We start from the raw sequence: 14559 nt of genomic DNA, 5'->3' as shown, positions 1-14559 counted from the left end.
TGAATGGAGTTGGGTAGAATCAAAAACTAACTAAGTATATGAAGTAAAGACATTACACCTCCACATATAAAACACAACTGCCAATACTAGTAAAACATATAATAAGACTCTGTTCCAGGACATTGTTACAAATCTTACAGTAGGGTAATTGTGTTCAGCCATTAAGTTACATCTTCACTTTACAGTTTGCCTTTTTTTTGCATAAAATGGACGAAATTAAGTATGAGACATAAAATGGACGAAATTAAGTATGAGACACAAATGTTCCTCGAGTGAAAACAGTGTTTCCAAAGCAGATATAACAGTTCTAGAAACAAACATCTCCATATAATGTAGGACTTGGAAGAAAGAAATACTACATTATAAATGATCCACAGCAGGGAAGAAAAGATGTTACTTACAAAAGGGCATGTCAAAAGACAATGACATTAGTATTGGACAGATTAAAACATCTTCCAGGGCTGAGGAGTATCTGTTGGTGGGGTAAGTGTTAAGATACATTTAGTGGTGAAACAGAGGTTAGTGTCTTTAGTGGCAATAAAGTGTATTGGGCAAATGTATAGTCATTTTCTTAATTTTACGACACACAAGAATGAACTATGGCTGCAAGAGGCAACAACAAAATTTCCAACTGTCTTTTACTTCAACTTGCGTGGCAAACATCATTATCCTCTCTTCTCTTCTTAATTTTCACCCAATAATTACTCCATTGTGTATCTTTTACTGTTTACAGTTTTCCATGGTTCACAATGCCTGTTGTATGTGCTGTGTACAACTTCTTAGTCTTACAGTGCCTTCACTTCAACCTTAGTTCTGAGCAGAGATAAATCTTCATCTATCTATTTAAATACTATGACTATACATCTATCTCTCAGTGGCTGTTTTTCATACTCTGAAATATTGTGTGTACCCTGGGAAAAAAATATCCAACAGGGTATTACTTTGGCTGAAAGTGCATTGCTGTGTTTGTTGCCTCATAATTTACATAAAGGACCTATCAATTTTCAACTTTAGTTTAGTGGCTAATGTATAAATATATTTCAATACTACTACAACATACCATAATCATTTTAACCCCTTCAATGTACAGCAAAATGAATGGTTTCAAAATTATTTTTGGCTTTAACAGAGATCACATCCAGCTGTTTAAAAAAATAAACTGTAACACAGTTGTAGCTGTGCATCACTAAATTGAACTGAAACTACTAACCACTTTTTAGGAAACTATTCGGAGTTCTCCGAACTAGTGTTAACTTACATAAAATACCTACCTAAACTTCAGCAACTCATAAAATTAGAATCCAGACAAACCATGCAAATGAAAAAGATGAAAAATATAGCTTCAATCCACAAGGAGAAACAAACAATGAGAGGACAAAAAATTGACTGATGGAGGACTTTTTTTTTTTTTTTTTTACATATTAGCAGTCTGCCATAAAAGTTCTGATACATACAATATCCCCTTTCCAACTGCAGAACAAAAAGTACATTCTGCACAAAGGTTATCCTACATATCTAGAAAACATGACTTAAAAATTTCAAGTACAGATCTTTCCTAGAACAACTACAAGTAAATGTCATCAAAAACCTATAAGTATCAGTACACATTTACCAGTTACTTGGGGCTCTGGCTAGGATGATTATATACTAAAAGGAGTAGAAAAATTTCTGTAAGTTTATAATGAAAAACATTATAAAAACTCTGCTCCTTCAGTTATTGTGATGCTCTTTTGAACATTATAAAACTGTAGATAATACAAAATAATTAAGTACATGAATTGTATAAAATATTAGAAAAATAAATAACTTCAAGAAATTCAGCAAGGAGTGAAGGTATCTGCAATGCTAATAATAGTGTGTACAAACATTCAGTACACAAAAAAGAAAACAGCTACCAATATTTATTTATCAGATACCCCATCTCCTGTAACTGCCAAAAGACTAAAAAATTTTAAGTATTTATCAATCTCTGTCTTGGAATCTCACGGCTTTGGTACAAAATAACTTATGTGGAAACAATCTCCATTGTACTTTTTTTTACGTCACACAGTTTATCTTGCACATACAGAAAAAAGCTACATTGTGCAAATTGCAGACTGGGTACAATATTGTTTCAAAAATGAAAATTATCAGTCACTATAGTCTTCCTCACCTACAAACAAAGCATTGTAGCAGCTTACTTGTAGGACTATGGTACATTTTGTATGCCAAATTTTAAGAAGACTACAATCACAACACAAAATGTTAGACGGAGATTGAGCTATTGTTGTCAACAAACAATAGCTCTTAATATGGTAAAAATAGTTCTCTCTTCTTGAATTGCTAATTCTTTCAGTTTCAATTTTCAAGGCTTGATTTGATCAACCACCTATCAAAATCTATTAGCACTACATCAGGTATAAGACAAAGTCTATCATCCACGAAAAAGGATGTTCGACTTCTGTACTTACATGCTAAAAAACAATTACCTTCGTAATCATTCATTTGTAAAAAAACACAACTTGACTAATCATGCTTATAAAAAAGGAGGTTGGTCCAATGAAATAAAATGTAATGTCCTCTTGTAGGAATGCAATCAGACAGCATCTAATTCTATGACATTGTATTTCCTTTCTTCCTTGCACAAAATTGGGTAAAAGAGGATGACGTAGTACAGTCCCACTGCAGCAAATATTATTGCCAGCACAATAGCAATAATGCCCCATGCACCAAGTCCAACACCTGCTCTCATTTTTGGTTTTGCAGCTGAAATAACAGAAATAATCATGTTTACCAGTCTGAAACATAAATCAAGTGTGGAAGAACACACACACACACACACACACACACACACACACACACACACACACACACACACTATTTAAGGGGCTCCGGAAAGGCTCAAAATCATGAAAAGTTCAATTTTTACTTTTTTGCGTTTTCTGAATCTGCAGACTATTACCTTTTAATAGATATATAATTTATTCAATTCCGAAGACTACAACTATTTTTAAATTTTTTTTGAAATGTGTTCTACATGGGCGTGACCCACTGTGGCGCTGTTAAACTGCTGTCAAATGGTGTTATTATTAATGTCCGTGTTCATCGGGTACATTTTAGTTATGTGAGATAAAGTATGCATTGTGGCTAACCTGTGATGGTTCAATATATATCGCTGGTGTGATTGTCGATTGTTTAATGTTTATTTACTCTGTCGTTATCTCGAAAATATTCGTAATTAATTCTGTTTCTTGAGTCTCTGTTTTGTTGAAGTATAATAATGAGTAAAAGTAAAGTTATTAGAAATCCTCTGAAGGCTTTTAAGAAAAGGAGAAATGTTGGAAAGCCAAAGGTATGTGTTATTACTGTAAACAATAAAGACGATGAAAATCCCCAACATAGCTTGTGTCCCAAAGAAGAAGACAGTTGGTGTAAACATAACAAAGGATTGCTAACTGGTGAAGTGTACACTCATAAGCATAGTCTGCCTCATGCAATAATGGAGGTGATAAAACCTATTTTCAGAGACTTAGCAGCACCTGAACTGTTGAAAAAGTGTATTCACGGAAAAACTCAAAACCCCAATGAAAGTGTAAATAGTGTTATATGGTCGAGAATCCCCAAGACTGTATTTGTTGGAATAGAAACACTTCACTTTGGTGTGTATGATGCTGTTGCGACTTTCAATGATGGCAACATTGTAAGGTGCAAGGTATTTAGAAATATGGGAATGAAGATAGGTTCTAACATGGTACGAGCGATGCTTGCTTTAGACAAGGAACGCCTTTGGGCTGCAGACAGGGCTGTAAAGAGTCTAGAAATACAAGCAAAAGTTAACAGGAGGAGGAACAAGAGGAAGCTGGAGGAGGAGTTTGCAGAGGATGAAGATAATCCATCCTATGGACCTGGAATGCACTAAAAAGTTAATCCAATCTTTGTCGCTCGATTCCCAAAACTTTTATTTTCTCATACTAATTACATGTTTTCTAAGGATCTTCCAAACATATTTGTTTCAAACTTTCAGTAAATGTTACACAGTACCTTCTGCATAATTTAACACAGCCTTTTTCCAAAAAACTGTATATTTTTTAATATATAAATAAAAAATTGCAAAAAAATGTTGTGAATTTTCATTACAATTGAAAAAAAAATAATCTTTAATAACTGAACTAAAATTTTGTAAAATCCCTGTGTTAAGTTGTAGGCCATATTCCAATAAATAATCTGTAAAAAGTTCAACTTCCTACCTCAAATACTTTGTGAGGAAAGATGTAATTTATAAACGTTATTTTAACATTGCAAGTATAGGGCGTTCCGGAGCCCCTTAATGCCAGTGAACACAATGGAATATCAGAACACGAAGTATACTGACTGAAGAAAAGTTGATACATATCAATTTAATAATGTATAGTAACTTTTTTATGTTAAAGTGCCCAAGGTGCAACCAAGGAAGTGACATTAAAGAATCTCAGAAAATGGAGAACAGAGCAGGAAAATCAGCGAACAGGCTATTTCCTGAAGTTAAAATCTTCTGGGTTATTAGGCCACATCATGTTTCTTCAAAAATGTTCGACATTTCGACCCCTCTGCTGGGATCTTTAGGTGTCCACTACTGCTAGAACACTGTCAGAGACGAGTGTCGCCTCCACTTATTAAGGAGGAATTTTCTGGCGTTCGTGCTGGAGAAGTGACAGTATTGGTTCAAATTTATGTGGCTACCATTGGTGGGCCATAGTCATAGGCTAATACGGAAGAAGGGGCGTTGGTAGCTTATCTCCTGTTCCACACTTATGCTGGAGAAGGTCTTGCTCTGTCCATTTCGAATCTAGCCACTGATGACGACTAACCAATAGTGGTAGCAGGCATTTCAACCAATAACCCTTCTCCAGCATAAGTGTTGAACAGTGCCTTTCTATCCAATGACGACGACCACCAATAGTATCCACAGGAGATGAGCTAGCAACGCCCCTTCTTCTGTATTAGCCTATGACTATGGTCCACCAATGGTAGCCACATGAATTTTAACCAATACTATCACTTCTCCAGCACGAACGCCAGAAAATTCCCCCTTTATAAATGGACGCAACACTCGTTTCTGACAGTGTTCTAGCAGTAGTGGACACCAAAAGATCCTGAGGAAGATCCCAGCAGAGGGGTCGAAATGTCAAACATTTTAGAAGAAACATGACGTGCCCTAATGACATAGAAGATGTTAACTTCAGTGACAATGGCCACGAAAGCATGCAGACTTACATAAAAGGCTATTTCCTGTTCTTTGACTGGAATAAATAAGTGCTAGAAGATACCAGCAAAATTGTATAGCAGAAAAAGGGGAAGGGAATTAAAATAAAGATGACAATCCATCACCACCTGGTTAAGAGATATTAGACATATTACAAAATGCTGGCATGTATACACACAAAATATTGCTATTGTAAATAAATGTGAAGCATCAACCAAGTAGGAAAATAAATAACAGTGATGAAAATTGTGAATCTGAGTGAAAATAAGTGAGACAAAAATAAAAGGGGCTGTGAGAACTACAGCACTGATTGAATTTAGTAGTAGGTAATAAAAGAAAGCTACCATGGATTAACAGTGAATAAAAAACAAAAGGCTGGAAACTCAAACACAATAGTTATATACAACGTACCAACTAAATGTAAAATTGTTTTAAGGCCAGTGGAGAAATGTACATCAGAACATTTTGGAAGCAAACTTTCATTCAATGGAAACCTAGGTGAAATATTATGGAAGGAGAACGCCTGGGAAACATAAGAAGAGCAACATTTTTAGAGCCATTTAAGAAACAGTGGTATCATGTAGCTAACTTGAGAGCCATTTCATAACCTTAATGTTATACTGTGCTGCACAGCTGAAATTTATTCGCATAATTAATTATTACAATTTCTGGCTTTTAATTAGGAGCTTTCACTTGCCTACACATATAACACAACTGCCTAATACTTACCAACATTATTATTATTATTATGGTTGTTATTTCTTTTTGGTGTCTGTGTTGTCTCTTCAAATCCTCGATCACCATAGTAACCTCTGAATCCCTGTCTGTTTAGTTTCGAATTCCAGGCTTGACATTCCACTGACAAAATCATACCTAAAAATAGAGATTCTGTAGTAAATTTCAGCTGCAGCTGCAATTATCAGAACAAATTACAGCCAAGAATAGCACCTTTGTTGTTTTCCTTCTAATCAGACACTGGCACTTAGCATACCACAACTTACACTTAGCATACATAATGACCTTGCCACCTCTTAGTATCAATTAACACTGATCTGTCTCTACTTGGAGAGCAGATGGTACTGACTACTAAACACAGAGGTGGCTGTATATAGCCACTTCCAGTGATCAAAAGATTACTGACACAGAGCTTTACATATCAAAATCTAAACAAGTCATAAACAAGTCATGAGTGTGACCGAAAACCTTCTTTGAGCAGTTTTATTGGTTATCTGCATAAGAAATGAAGAATGAACACACAATTAGCACAACATTGGGAGACATAATGATCGCCAATTTGTTAGATGGTCATCTAAAAACACCATTCATAGCCACTCAAAACCTTAATCCCTTTTTCCGGTTTGGATTCAGTTACAGCTTCATGAGTTAGAACCAAGACATAATGTTCTCGTTCCTTCATATCAAATGTTTCCTATCAATTCTGTTGGGTCTCTTTAGCTCAACGAGCTACTTTCATGGCTGCAGACCTGCATCTCTGACAACACCATGAGAACCTCTATTCATAATGAACAAAGCAATCACCAATAAGAGTTCCACTTATGCATCTACCATGTATACAACACAAAAAAGTATCTTACCATGAAGTTTTACCACACACAGACATCAGTGATGAGCAGTTTCTCAGCCAGTACTCTGAAGCCCTTGCCAGAGCAATGCCTTCACATGGAAGCTCCAGGGTGCATACTCAAACTTGGGCGGGTGGGGGTGGGGGAGAATTACAGATATGGGGAGGAATACGGTGTCACCAGAAACTCCCTGGCAACTCAAACTTGGGGAAAAAGCCAAAGAATTCAAGGTATGGGGAGGAAAATGGTGTCACAAAATACTCCTGACAGTGAATCGGGGGCATGCCACAATAATGACTTTTCTTTCCTTTCGGCTGAGATATACTACCCATAGGCAGTACTTCACCCACAGTTTTTAACCATCGATAACTTATATTGAATAATATTCATATAATTTACACATTTTGAAATATTAAGTACTTTAAAATTTGTGATTTTAAAAAAAAAAAAAATTAAATTTCAATGCTAGGTTAAGAACACTTAATTCCCTGAGGTTTAATGAAATTCCTAAAATTCCCTAAGATTTTCCTGATTTTTCTAAGGAAAAGGTAAGTCCCTGATAATTCCAGGTTTTCCATTAGAATCATCATCATGGGATCTATACTTCAAACACTGCCTGCAACAAATACTCTCACAATCCACCCACACCCAACAACCAGTTAAAGGAACACCCCTTTATTACCCATTGCATCAGCAGTGATAAGCAATACTTCGATGCCTTGCCCAGGCCTTGACTGACTGTCACTATAGTCAAAACCTGCTTCACAAATTTCCCATACTCTACAATAACAAACCCTGAACATTTCTACTGAAACTGTTGAGAAAGGTCCAAGCACATGGATTATGTTCCTACAAACACTTTTAGACAGTCATTTTTTCCCCTCACTCTATTTGCAAGTGGAATAGGAAAGGAAATACCTACTAGTGGTACGTGGAACCCTCTACCATGCATTGTACAATGGCTTGCAGAGAATGTATGTGGATATAGATATAAGCAACACAAAATGTTCATTTCTGATACCACTGATCATTACCTGGACAGTAATAGCTTAATCTATCATCTGCCAAGAAACAGCTACCTTCCACTGTCCCCTGAAAATAGAAATATACTCACCAAATCCTTCCCACCTCTTCCAAAGCAGTATTCCAGTACCCATAGACCCTATGAAATATTTAGCTTCTTCTTTATGTCACTTCTACTTCCAAATCACTATCACATGACAAAAATCCATGTCTAGGAGCCTGGTATGAGATACATCCCTTCTTCATACTACACTTCATCCCTGACTCAGGTGTATTATATAGGCACTACCAAGTGGAAGAGCCACCTGTGAAAATAGTCATGTTATTGACAATTGAACTGCAACTACTCCAGTCTTTTATGAATGGGTGTCAATATCTGGCCAAGAATAACTATACCATCTAGTGGTAGAGATGCCACTGAGCACAACATAGTTAACTGTAATGGCCATTTCACAAACCATTCCACCAGGAAATCACCCTCATACACCATCCTCTGAATCATGCAGATGGGAAACGCACTTAACATATATCATTGATTCCACTAGTCCCTGTCCCATACCAGTCTCCATCTATTTACAACCCCTGGCCTCACTCTCCCTCCCCAATCAGCTTCTTACTCCTAGCTCCCTAGTTTTATAGGTCTATGTATCCACTTCTACACTTTTTCCAGCAGTCTCCCTCTACACTGTATTAGCCACTTGCCTCTTGTATCACCATGTGTACTTCTACCCCTGCCTACATTTATTTTGCCTACATTTAGAGCAAGTTTTCTCTGGTTCTATACTCTTATGCCCTCCCTTGCCATTATATGCTCCTAGCCATTGCCTCTGCCTTTCCATTTTCTCTGCCTTGACCATAGCTCCCACTCATGCACTTCATTCAACACAACTCTTCACAACAGTCAGGTAATAGTGCTGGGTTATTGTAGTTGTGAATATGTGGCAAGAAGTGCATGGATTACAGAACTATGAGACTCATATCTCATACTGGCAAAGCTATTGCTTATGTATTTCTGGTAACAATGGAAAAAGAAAAGATAGAGATAAATTCATCACAGAAGCTTCCTGGCAGATTAAAACTGTGTGCTGGACCAAGACTCGAACTCTGGACCTTTGCCTTTTGCGGGCAAGTGCTCTACCATCTGACCTACTCAAGCACGGTCCACCCTCACAGCTTTACATCTGCCAGTACCTTGTCCCCTATTTTCCAAACTTCATTCATATCAGCGCACACTCTGCTGCTCAGTGAAAATCTAATTCAAGAACTCTCCTGAATATACCACAAAGAGGAAAGTGAACTGGGCCAGACATTCTATGAAAAATTGTCTGAAAGATAAAGAGAACCATTGAAGGAAAAATAGAAGGGCAAAGAAGCAGAGTTAGAAGATAAAGGGATGCTAGCAGATTTGAGGGTGACATATCTTACAAATAATTACAAGAAACAGCAAGGAATATAACACTGGAGAGGATAAAAGTCAGCTGAAACCTGTCTTTTGGCAGATTCATAGATGATGATGATGATGCTGTAAGCATCCCGCTGTGCTCTGGAGGGGGGGGAAACAGAAGTTTTGAAGTTGAACTCCCATTTTCCAGTTGTTTGTGCACGTACCTCCTGATCAACACAGTGAGTGTGCGTGACTGCCTTTACAAATTTCATAATTGGGAACAAGAAAAGCTAGAATGGAAAGTGTGAAGTACAGGTGAACATAAAGCAAGGAATGCAAAAAGATGTATTCAGTAACTACAGTCAAGAAAAGCCAAGGTTACTTCATGTATAGTACAGTAGAGATTTCTCTAGAGAGAGAGAGAGTGTTCTCAACTGCAGAACCCCAAAGCAATCACACACTGTAAGATGCAGTTAAACTCACTACTAATGAGCTATGAAATGCATTCTGAAATGTTCACTCAATGCTAGTTATCCCATATTTACTGTGTCTTGTAGTGGTCACATCTATAAATAATCCATTATTCTGACACACGCCACTCGGTTGGTGCCCTTACCACACAATGACAAATGTTCTAATAAGCTGATGAAAAATCAATGTCAAACAGGGAATGAATTGTGCAAACTGAGTGTAGGCAAGGAATATGACCAGTTCTAATCAAAATATCATTTTTCTGCATTTTTACACCAATGTAATGCAACATTAATGGCAATATCAATATGAGCATTTTCAATCAAGTTCAAGAAAGTAGGAGGAGAAATAGACACCTCTCAGAGAAAAAATGTTCCACTGGGCTGATTCACAAGGGCACATAAAAACTAAATGCCTCCATTGGTGATTCTGTGCAGCCTAATATTAGTCAAGCATCCCCCGCCCCCTCCCCCACTGTATCCCTAACACTTAGAGAAAGCTTTTGACAATGTTCACTGGAATACTCTCTTTCAAATTCTGAAGGTGGCAGGGTCAAATACAGGGACCGAAACGCTATTCACAATTTGTAAATTGTTATAAGAAACCAGATGGCAGTTATAATAACAGTTGAGGGGCATGAAAGGGATTCAGGGGTTGGGGATGGATTGAAACAGGACTGTAGCCTATCACCGATGTTATTAAATCTATTTGTGGAGCAAGCAGTAAAGAAAACAAAAGGAGAAACTTGGAGTAGGAATTAAAATCCACGGAGAAGAAATAAAAACTTTAGGTTTGTCAATGACATTGTAATTCCGTCAAAGACGGCAAAGGACCTGGAAGAACAGTTGAACGGAATGGACAGTGTCTTCAAAGGAGGATATAAGATTAACACCAACAAAAGCAAAATGAGAATAATGGAATGTAGTCTAATTAAATCACTTGATGCTGAGGGAATTAGATTAGGAAATTAAAGTAGTTGATGAGTTTTGCTATTTGGGAAGCAAAATAACTGACGATGGTAGAAGCAGAGAGGATATAAAATGTAGACTGGCAATGACAAGAAAAGTGTTTCTGAAGAAGAGAAGTTTGTTAACATTGAGTACAGATTTAAGTGCCAGGAAGTCTTTTCTAAAAGTATTTGTATGGAGTGTAGCCATGTATGGATGTGAATCATGGACAACAAATAGTTTACACAAGAGAATAGAAGCTTTCGGAATGAGGTTCTACAGAAAAACGCTGAAGATTAGTTGGGTAGATCACATAAATAATGAGGATATACTGAATAGAAGGTGGGATCAGTTGGTTGGGTATGTTCTGAGGCATCAAGGGATCACCAAATTAGTATTGGAGGGCAGCGTGGAGGGTAAAAGTCGTAGAGGGAGACCAAGAGATGAATACACTAAGCAGAGAAGGGTGTCGGGTGCAATAGTTACTTGAAGATGAAGAAGCTTGCACAGGATAGAGTAGCATGGAGAGCTGCATCAAACCAGTCTCTGGACTGAAGATGACAACAACGACAACAACAACAACAACAACAACAACAACATCCCTAACATAGTGACAACAACTTTGCCAAGGTTGAATTTTTCTTACAGTTTAAGGGAGACATTTTCAATAATACCCACTCGTAGTGAATACTATCTCAAATAGGCCTACTCCACTGTTACAAGACTTTCATTCATTCTGAAACATATTTCGGCTAATTTCTTTTGCTTGTTTGAAAGCCAAGTATTAATCAGTCAAAGACACTCACTCATGCCAATTCTGGAATCCCACCATTTTCTCGCCCCCCCCCCCCCCCCCTGGCACGGCTTCCACATTAGCTGTCTTGAAATCTAGTGGAGCTTTCTCTACAATTGAAGACAGACATAACCAAGTTCAATGAAATAACTCATACACGCTCTCATAAACTTGCCAGGTTGCTATACACTTGAATGAGATAACTGATTTAAAATAAATTATACAAGGGCAGTAACGTTTAAATTAAAACACATGCACTGCTAAATATGTAAAAGTCTAAATAAAGAGCAATAAGTGTTTACTGGTACAAGCAATAAAATTAATACTATTACCTTATACAACATGCAAATTCTTCGGATAATTTAATTTACTCCACACTATAAAGTACAACATCCACCCATTTCAGAAAGATGAACAGGTGTTTATGTGTAATGCATGATTTTCCGCACGGTGACGTAGCCACTTCTATTGTGTGGCCACAGTTTTATTTTTGTTACTAATGTAATTTCGCCGAACAGTTCATCGCAATAGCCACAGCGAGTTCATTCTATTGAATGGCCAGTTGGGAAATATAAGAATGGCTTCTAAAGACTAATTTTTTTTCTTTATGGTGTGCGCGCACCTGACGACAAAAAATCTGACAGAACAGCAAAACATACTTACACATGCACAGCAACAGAAATATAATACTGAAGCGAATCATTCTCCGCTTTGTTAGCGAAGCCGCACCTTACGATGCTGCTAACGCGAACCACTCTCCCGATTAGCGTCATGTACCATTGTTATGTCAAAGTCCTAAAGAAAAAGATATTACAATTAAAACATGTCAGTATTGACATTCTTACAAAAAACAGACTACCAGACTAGTTAGCGTAGGGCAAATTAGTTGCGCTCTCTACCTACGAGTCTTCGACAGTCTTTCTACAACAGCGTTGTCAGCACTCCGTTCTCACGTTGGTACTAACAACTTCGTACTGTTACTGTAGCTTTTTGGTGGCGCAGTATGACAGCCTGCTGTTATGACGTCATTAGAAAAACGAACATCATGAGCAGAACGTTTGTGTAGTTAAATAATTGTCTGCATAACAATTACATCAAGCGTGACATGATACGCCTTATTACGAGAGGAAAAGTGAACCAAACACCACTGTCACAAGCACACCGTGGGAGTGTGTGCAGTCAGGAAGAGTAAACGTTGCTTCCGTAATACAACCATAACAAACAAGCACGTGCAAAGTTCATATCAAAATAATGTGAATGAAAATTGTTTCAAATGAGCTATTTGTATTTATGTATTTAGAATACCTCGGCATTGGGGCACGAGAAAGTAAAAGCTCAGAATTATTACTGAAGATAGTGAGTTAGGCTGCTGCTGTGCAAACAGTTGTCGATTCTGCTGTTGATATGGAAAACTGAGTCACCTGTAGTTGCTCTCCGATCATATGACTGTTTAAAGTACTGAATTCCGTTACTTGGATTTGTTTACTGTTCATTCTGTTGGTATCTGGACACTGAGGACGTCTCTGAACGGCTTGTCAAAAGAGAAAGAGGGATGGTAAGTGGTGAAACTGGAATTTTGAAGTAATTAATGACTAGACATTATGTTCTTTTGACAAAAATTTGAATGCAGCTGTAATATTTTTGTTTTGTGTCTTTCGAGCCGAAACGTTTACGAATGAATGACAGTTTGGGTTTAGTGTTCAACGAGATCATTAAATTGTCTTAGAAAACATTCGTGTATTAGCTGTCAAATAAGGAAGCAGCGGACATGGAAGGATTGTCACCTTTGCATTACCCCATAAATTTATTGACTCATTGTTCAAAGGTAGACATGACTGTGAAAACATCTTAACTCTGAAAACATTTGATCAGTTATATTGTTTTGTTTCACAGTATAACGCTTTCCTATCCGTAAGACAGACTTAAAAATTTTGGACCCCCAGATTAATTTCAGAGTTTCAGAAGTGTAAAAATTCGTTACTACTAGAAGTTCCGTCGTCGTTCCCATTGAAATATATGAATCATCAGATACAGCTAAGTGAAAGCCGAAGGTAAGTGACAAAGGGACTGATTTTTTGATAAAGGTTTTCAACACCTACTTAAACATGTATTTTGCTGGCAAAGCATGCTAATCGAAAAGGCTGTATAATATTGTAGGTAATTATTCATCGAACTTGTCAAGTATTTAACAGACATCTTTTATGTCATAGATCATGCTGACCCAGATATGAGCAAATGATTGGATGCCCTCCATTTTTGTGATAGAAATAATTTTCTGCTTTCCAGTTGGCAATAATAAACATTGTTGGAACATGTAGTGCCGTTTCTGTTAGAGAATACCTTATGACAGAAGTAATTCAATGTTTGTTGTAGACTTCCAATCATTTATTTATCTCTGCGCATGATTCACTGAGTGTCAAACATATAATTGTGATACAATTCCTCAGCATACAGGTGCAGTGGTTGAAATCGCCAGCTATTTAACTTAAGCACATTTGAAATGTTGTATGAATGCACCTCCTGGACAAAGTTTTGAGACACCTCATGAAGGGGTTGTGTATTTTTGTATGACAAATAATAACTGATCCACAGTATTCAGTGTTGTAGCATGCCTACGTTTAAATGCTGTTGTGTTACTATTGTGTAAAAGACAGTACAGTAAGCAGAGAACTGAAGAAGACACTGTGGACTTATATTAAGAAGCCGTTCTGCTCAAATAAACTACCACAGACTATTCTGAATGTCAGTGCACTGTAGTTAGTTGGTTGCAAACGCACGGTACGGTAGCTGTTATGATGTGGAATGTGTCAAATGCACAAGAAATGCACATGTGAAACAAGATTTTTTTAATACAGAGTTAAAGAGTAATATTTCTATTATTAACCCCATTCCCTTAAATGGCTCAAAATGCATATACTATATTTATAGATTTCTTTATTCCTGCTCAAGAATTCATCTATGGTATAGAAGGAGTTGTCAAGGAGATATGATTTCAATTAATTTTTGAAGCTATTACTGCTGTCTGTCAGACATTTTATTTCATCTGGTAATTTGTCAAAAATTTTTATAGCAGTATATTTGACCCCTTTCTGTGCCAAAGATAGGTTGAGTAAAGGATAGTGTAAGTCTTTCTTTTT

General features: G+C 37.0%; 2 protein-coding genes across 3 annotated transcripts in view; one reads left to right on the top strand and one right to left on the bottom strand.

Annotated features, from left to right (window-relative positions):
• Positions 1-290: 290 nt before the first annotated feature.
• LOC126260731 (uncharacterized) lies at positions 291-12493 on the bottom strand. 2 transcript variants are annotated; one of them, XM_049958071.1, is made up of 4 exons: positions 12322-12493; positions 12086-12217; positions 5951-6094; positions 291-2745 (listed from the first exon to the last, which is right to left on the bottom strand). In XM_049958071.1, exons 2-4 carry the CDS (start codon positions 12123-12125, stop codon positions 2576-2578), a joined length of 354 nt encoding a protein of 117 aa, XP_049814028.1. In that variant the 5' UTR covers positions 12126-12217; positions 12322-12493; the 3' UTR covers positions 291-2575. The 2 variants fall into 2 exon arrangements, with proteins under 2 accessions (XP_049814028.1, XP_049814035.1); XM_049958078.1 differs by having other exon boundaries at positions 12326-12493.
• Positions 12435-14559, top strand: part of LOC126260720 (ras-related GTP-binding protein C) — a 93317-nt gene continuing 91192 nt past the window's right edge. Inside the window, exon 1 of the mRNA XM_049958061.1 lies at positions 12435-12977. Within this exon, the coding sequence (XP_049814018.1) occupies positions 12975-12977 (3 nt within the window). The 5' untranslated portion in view covers positions 12435-12974. The remainder of the gene's footprint in view (positions 12978-14559) is intronic.

The sequence above is a fragment of the Schistocerca nitens genome, chromosome 1 (genome assembly GCF_023898315.1).
Source record: "Schistocerca nitens isolate TAMUIC-IGC-003100 chromosome 1, iqSchNite1.1, whole genome shotgun sequence".
NCBI lineage: Eukaryota > Metazoa > Arthropoda > Insecta > Orthoptera > Acrididae > Schistocerca > Schistocerca nitens.
This window is presented reverse-complemented; position numbering and strand designations above follow the sequence as displayed.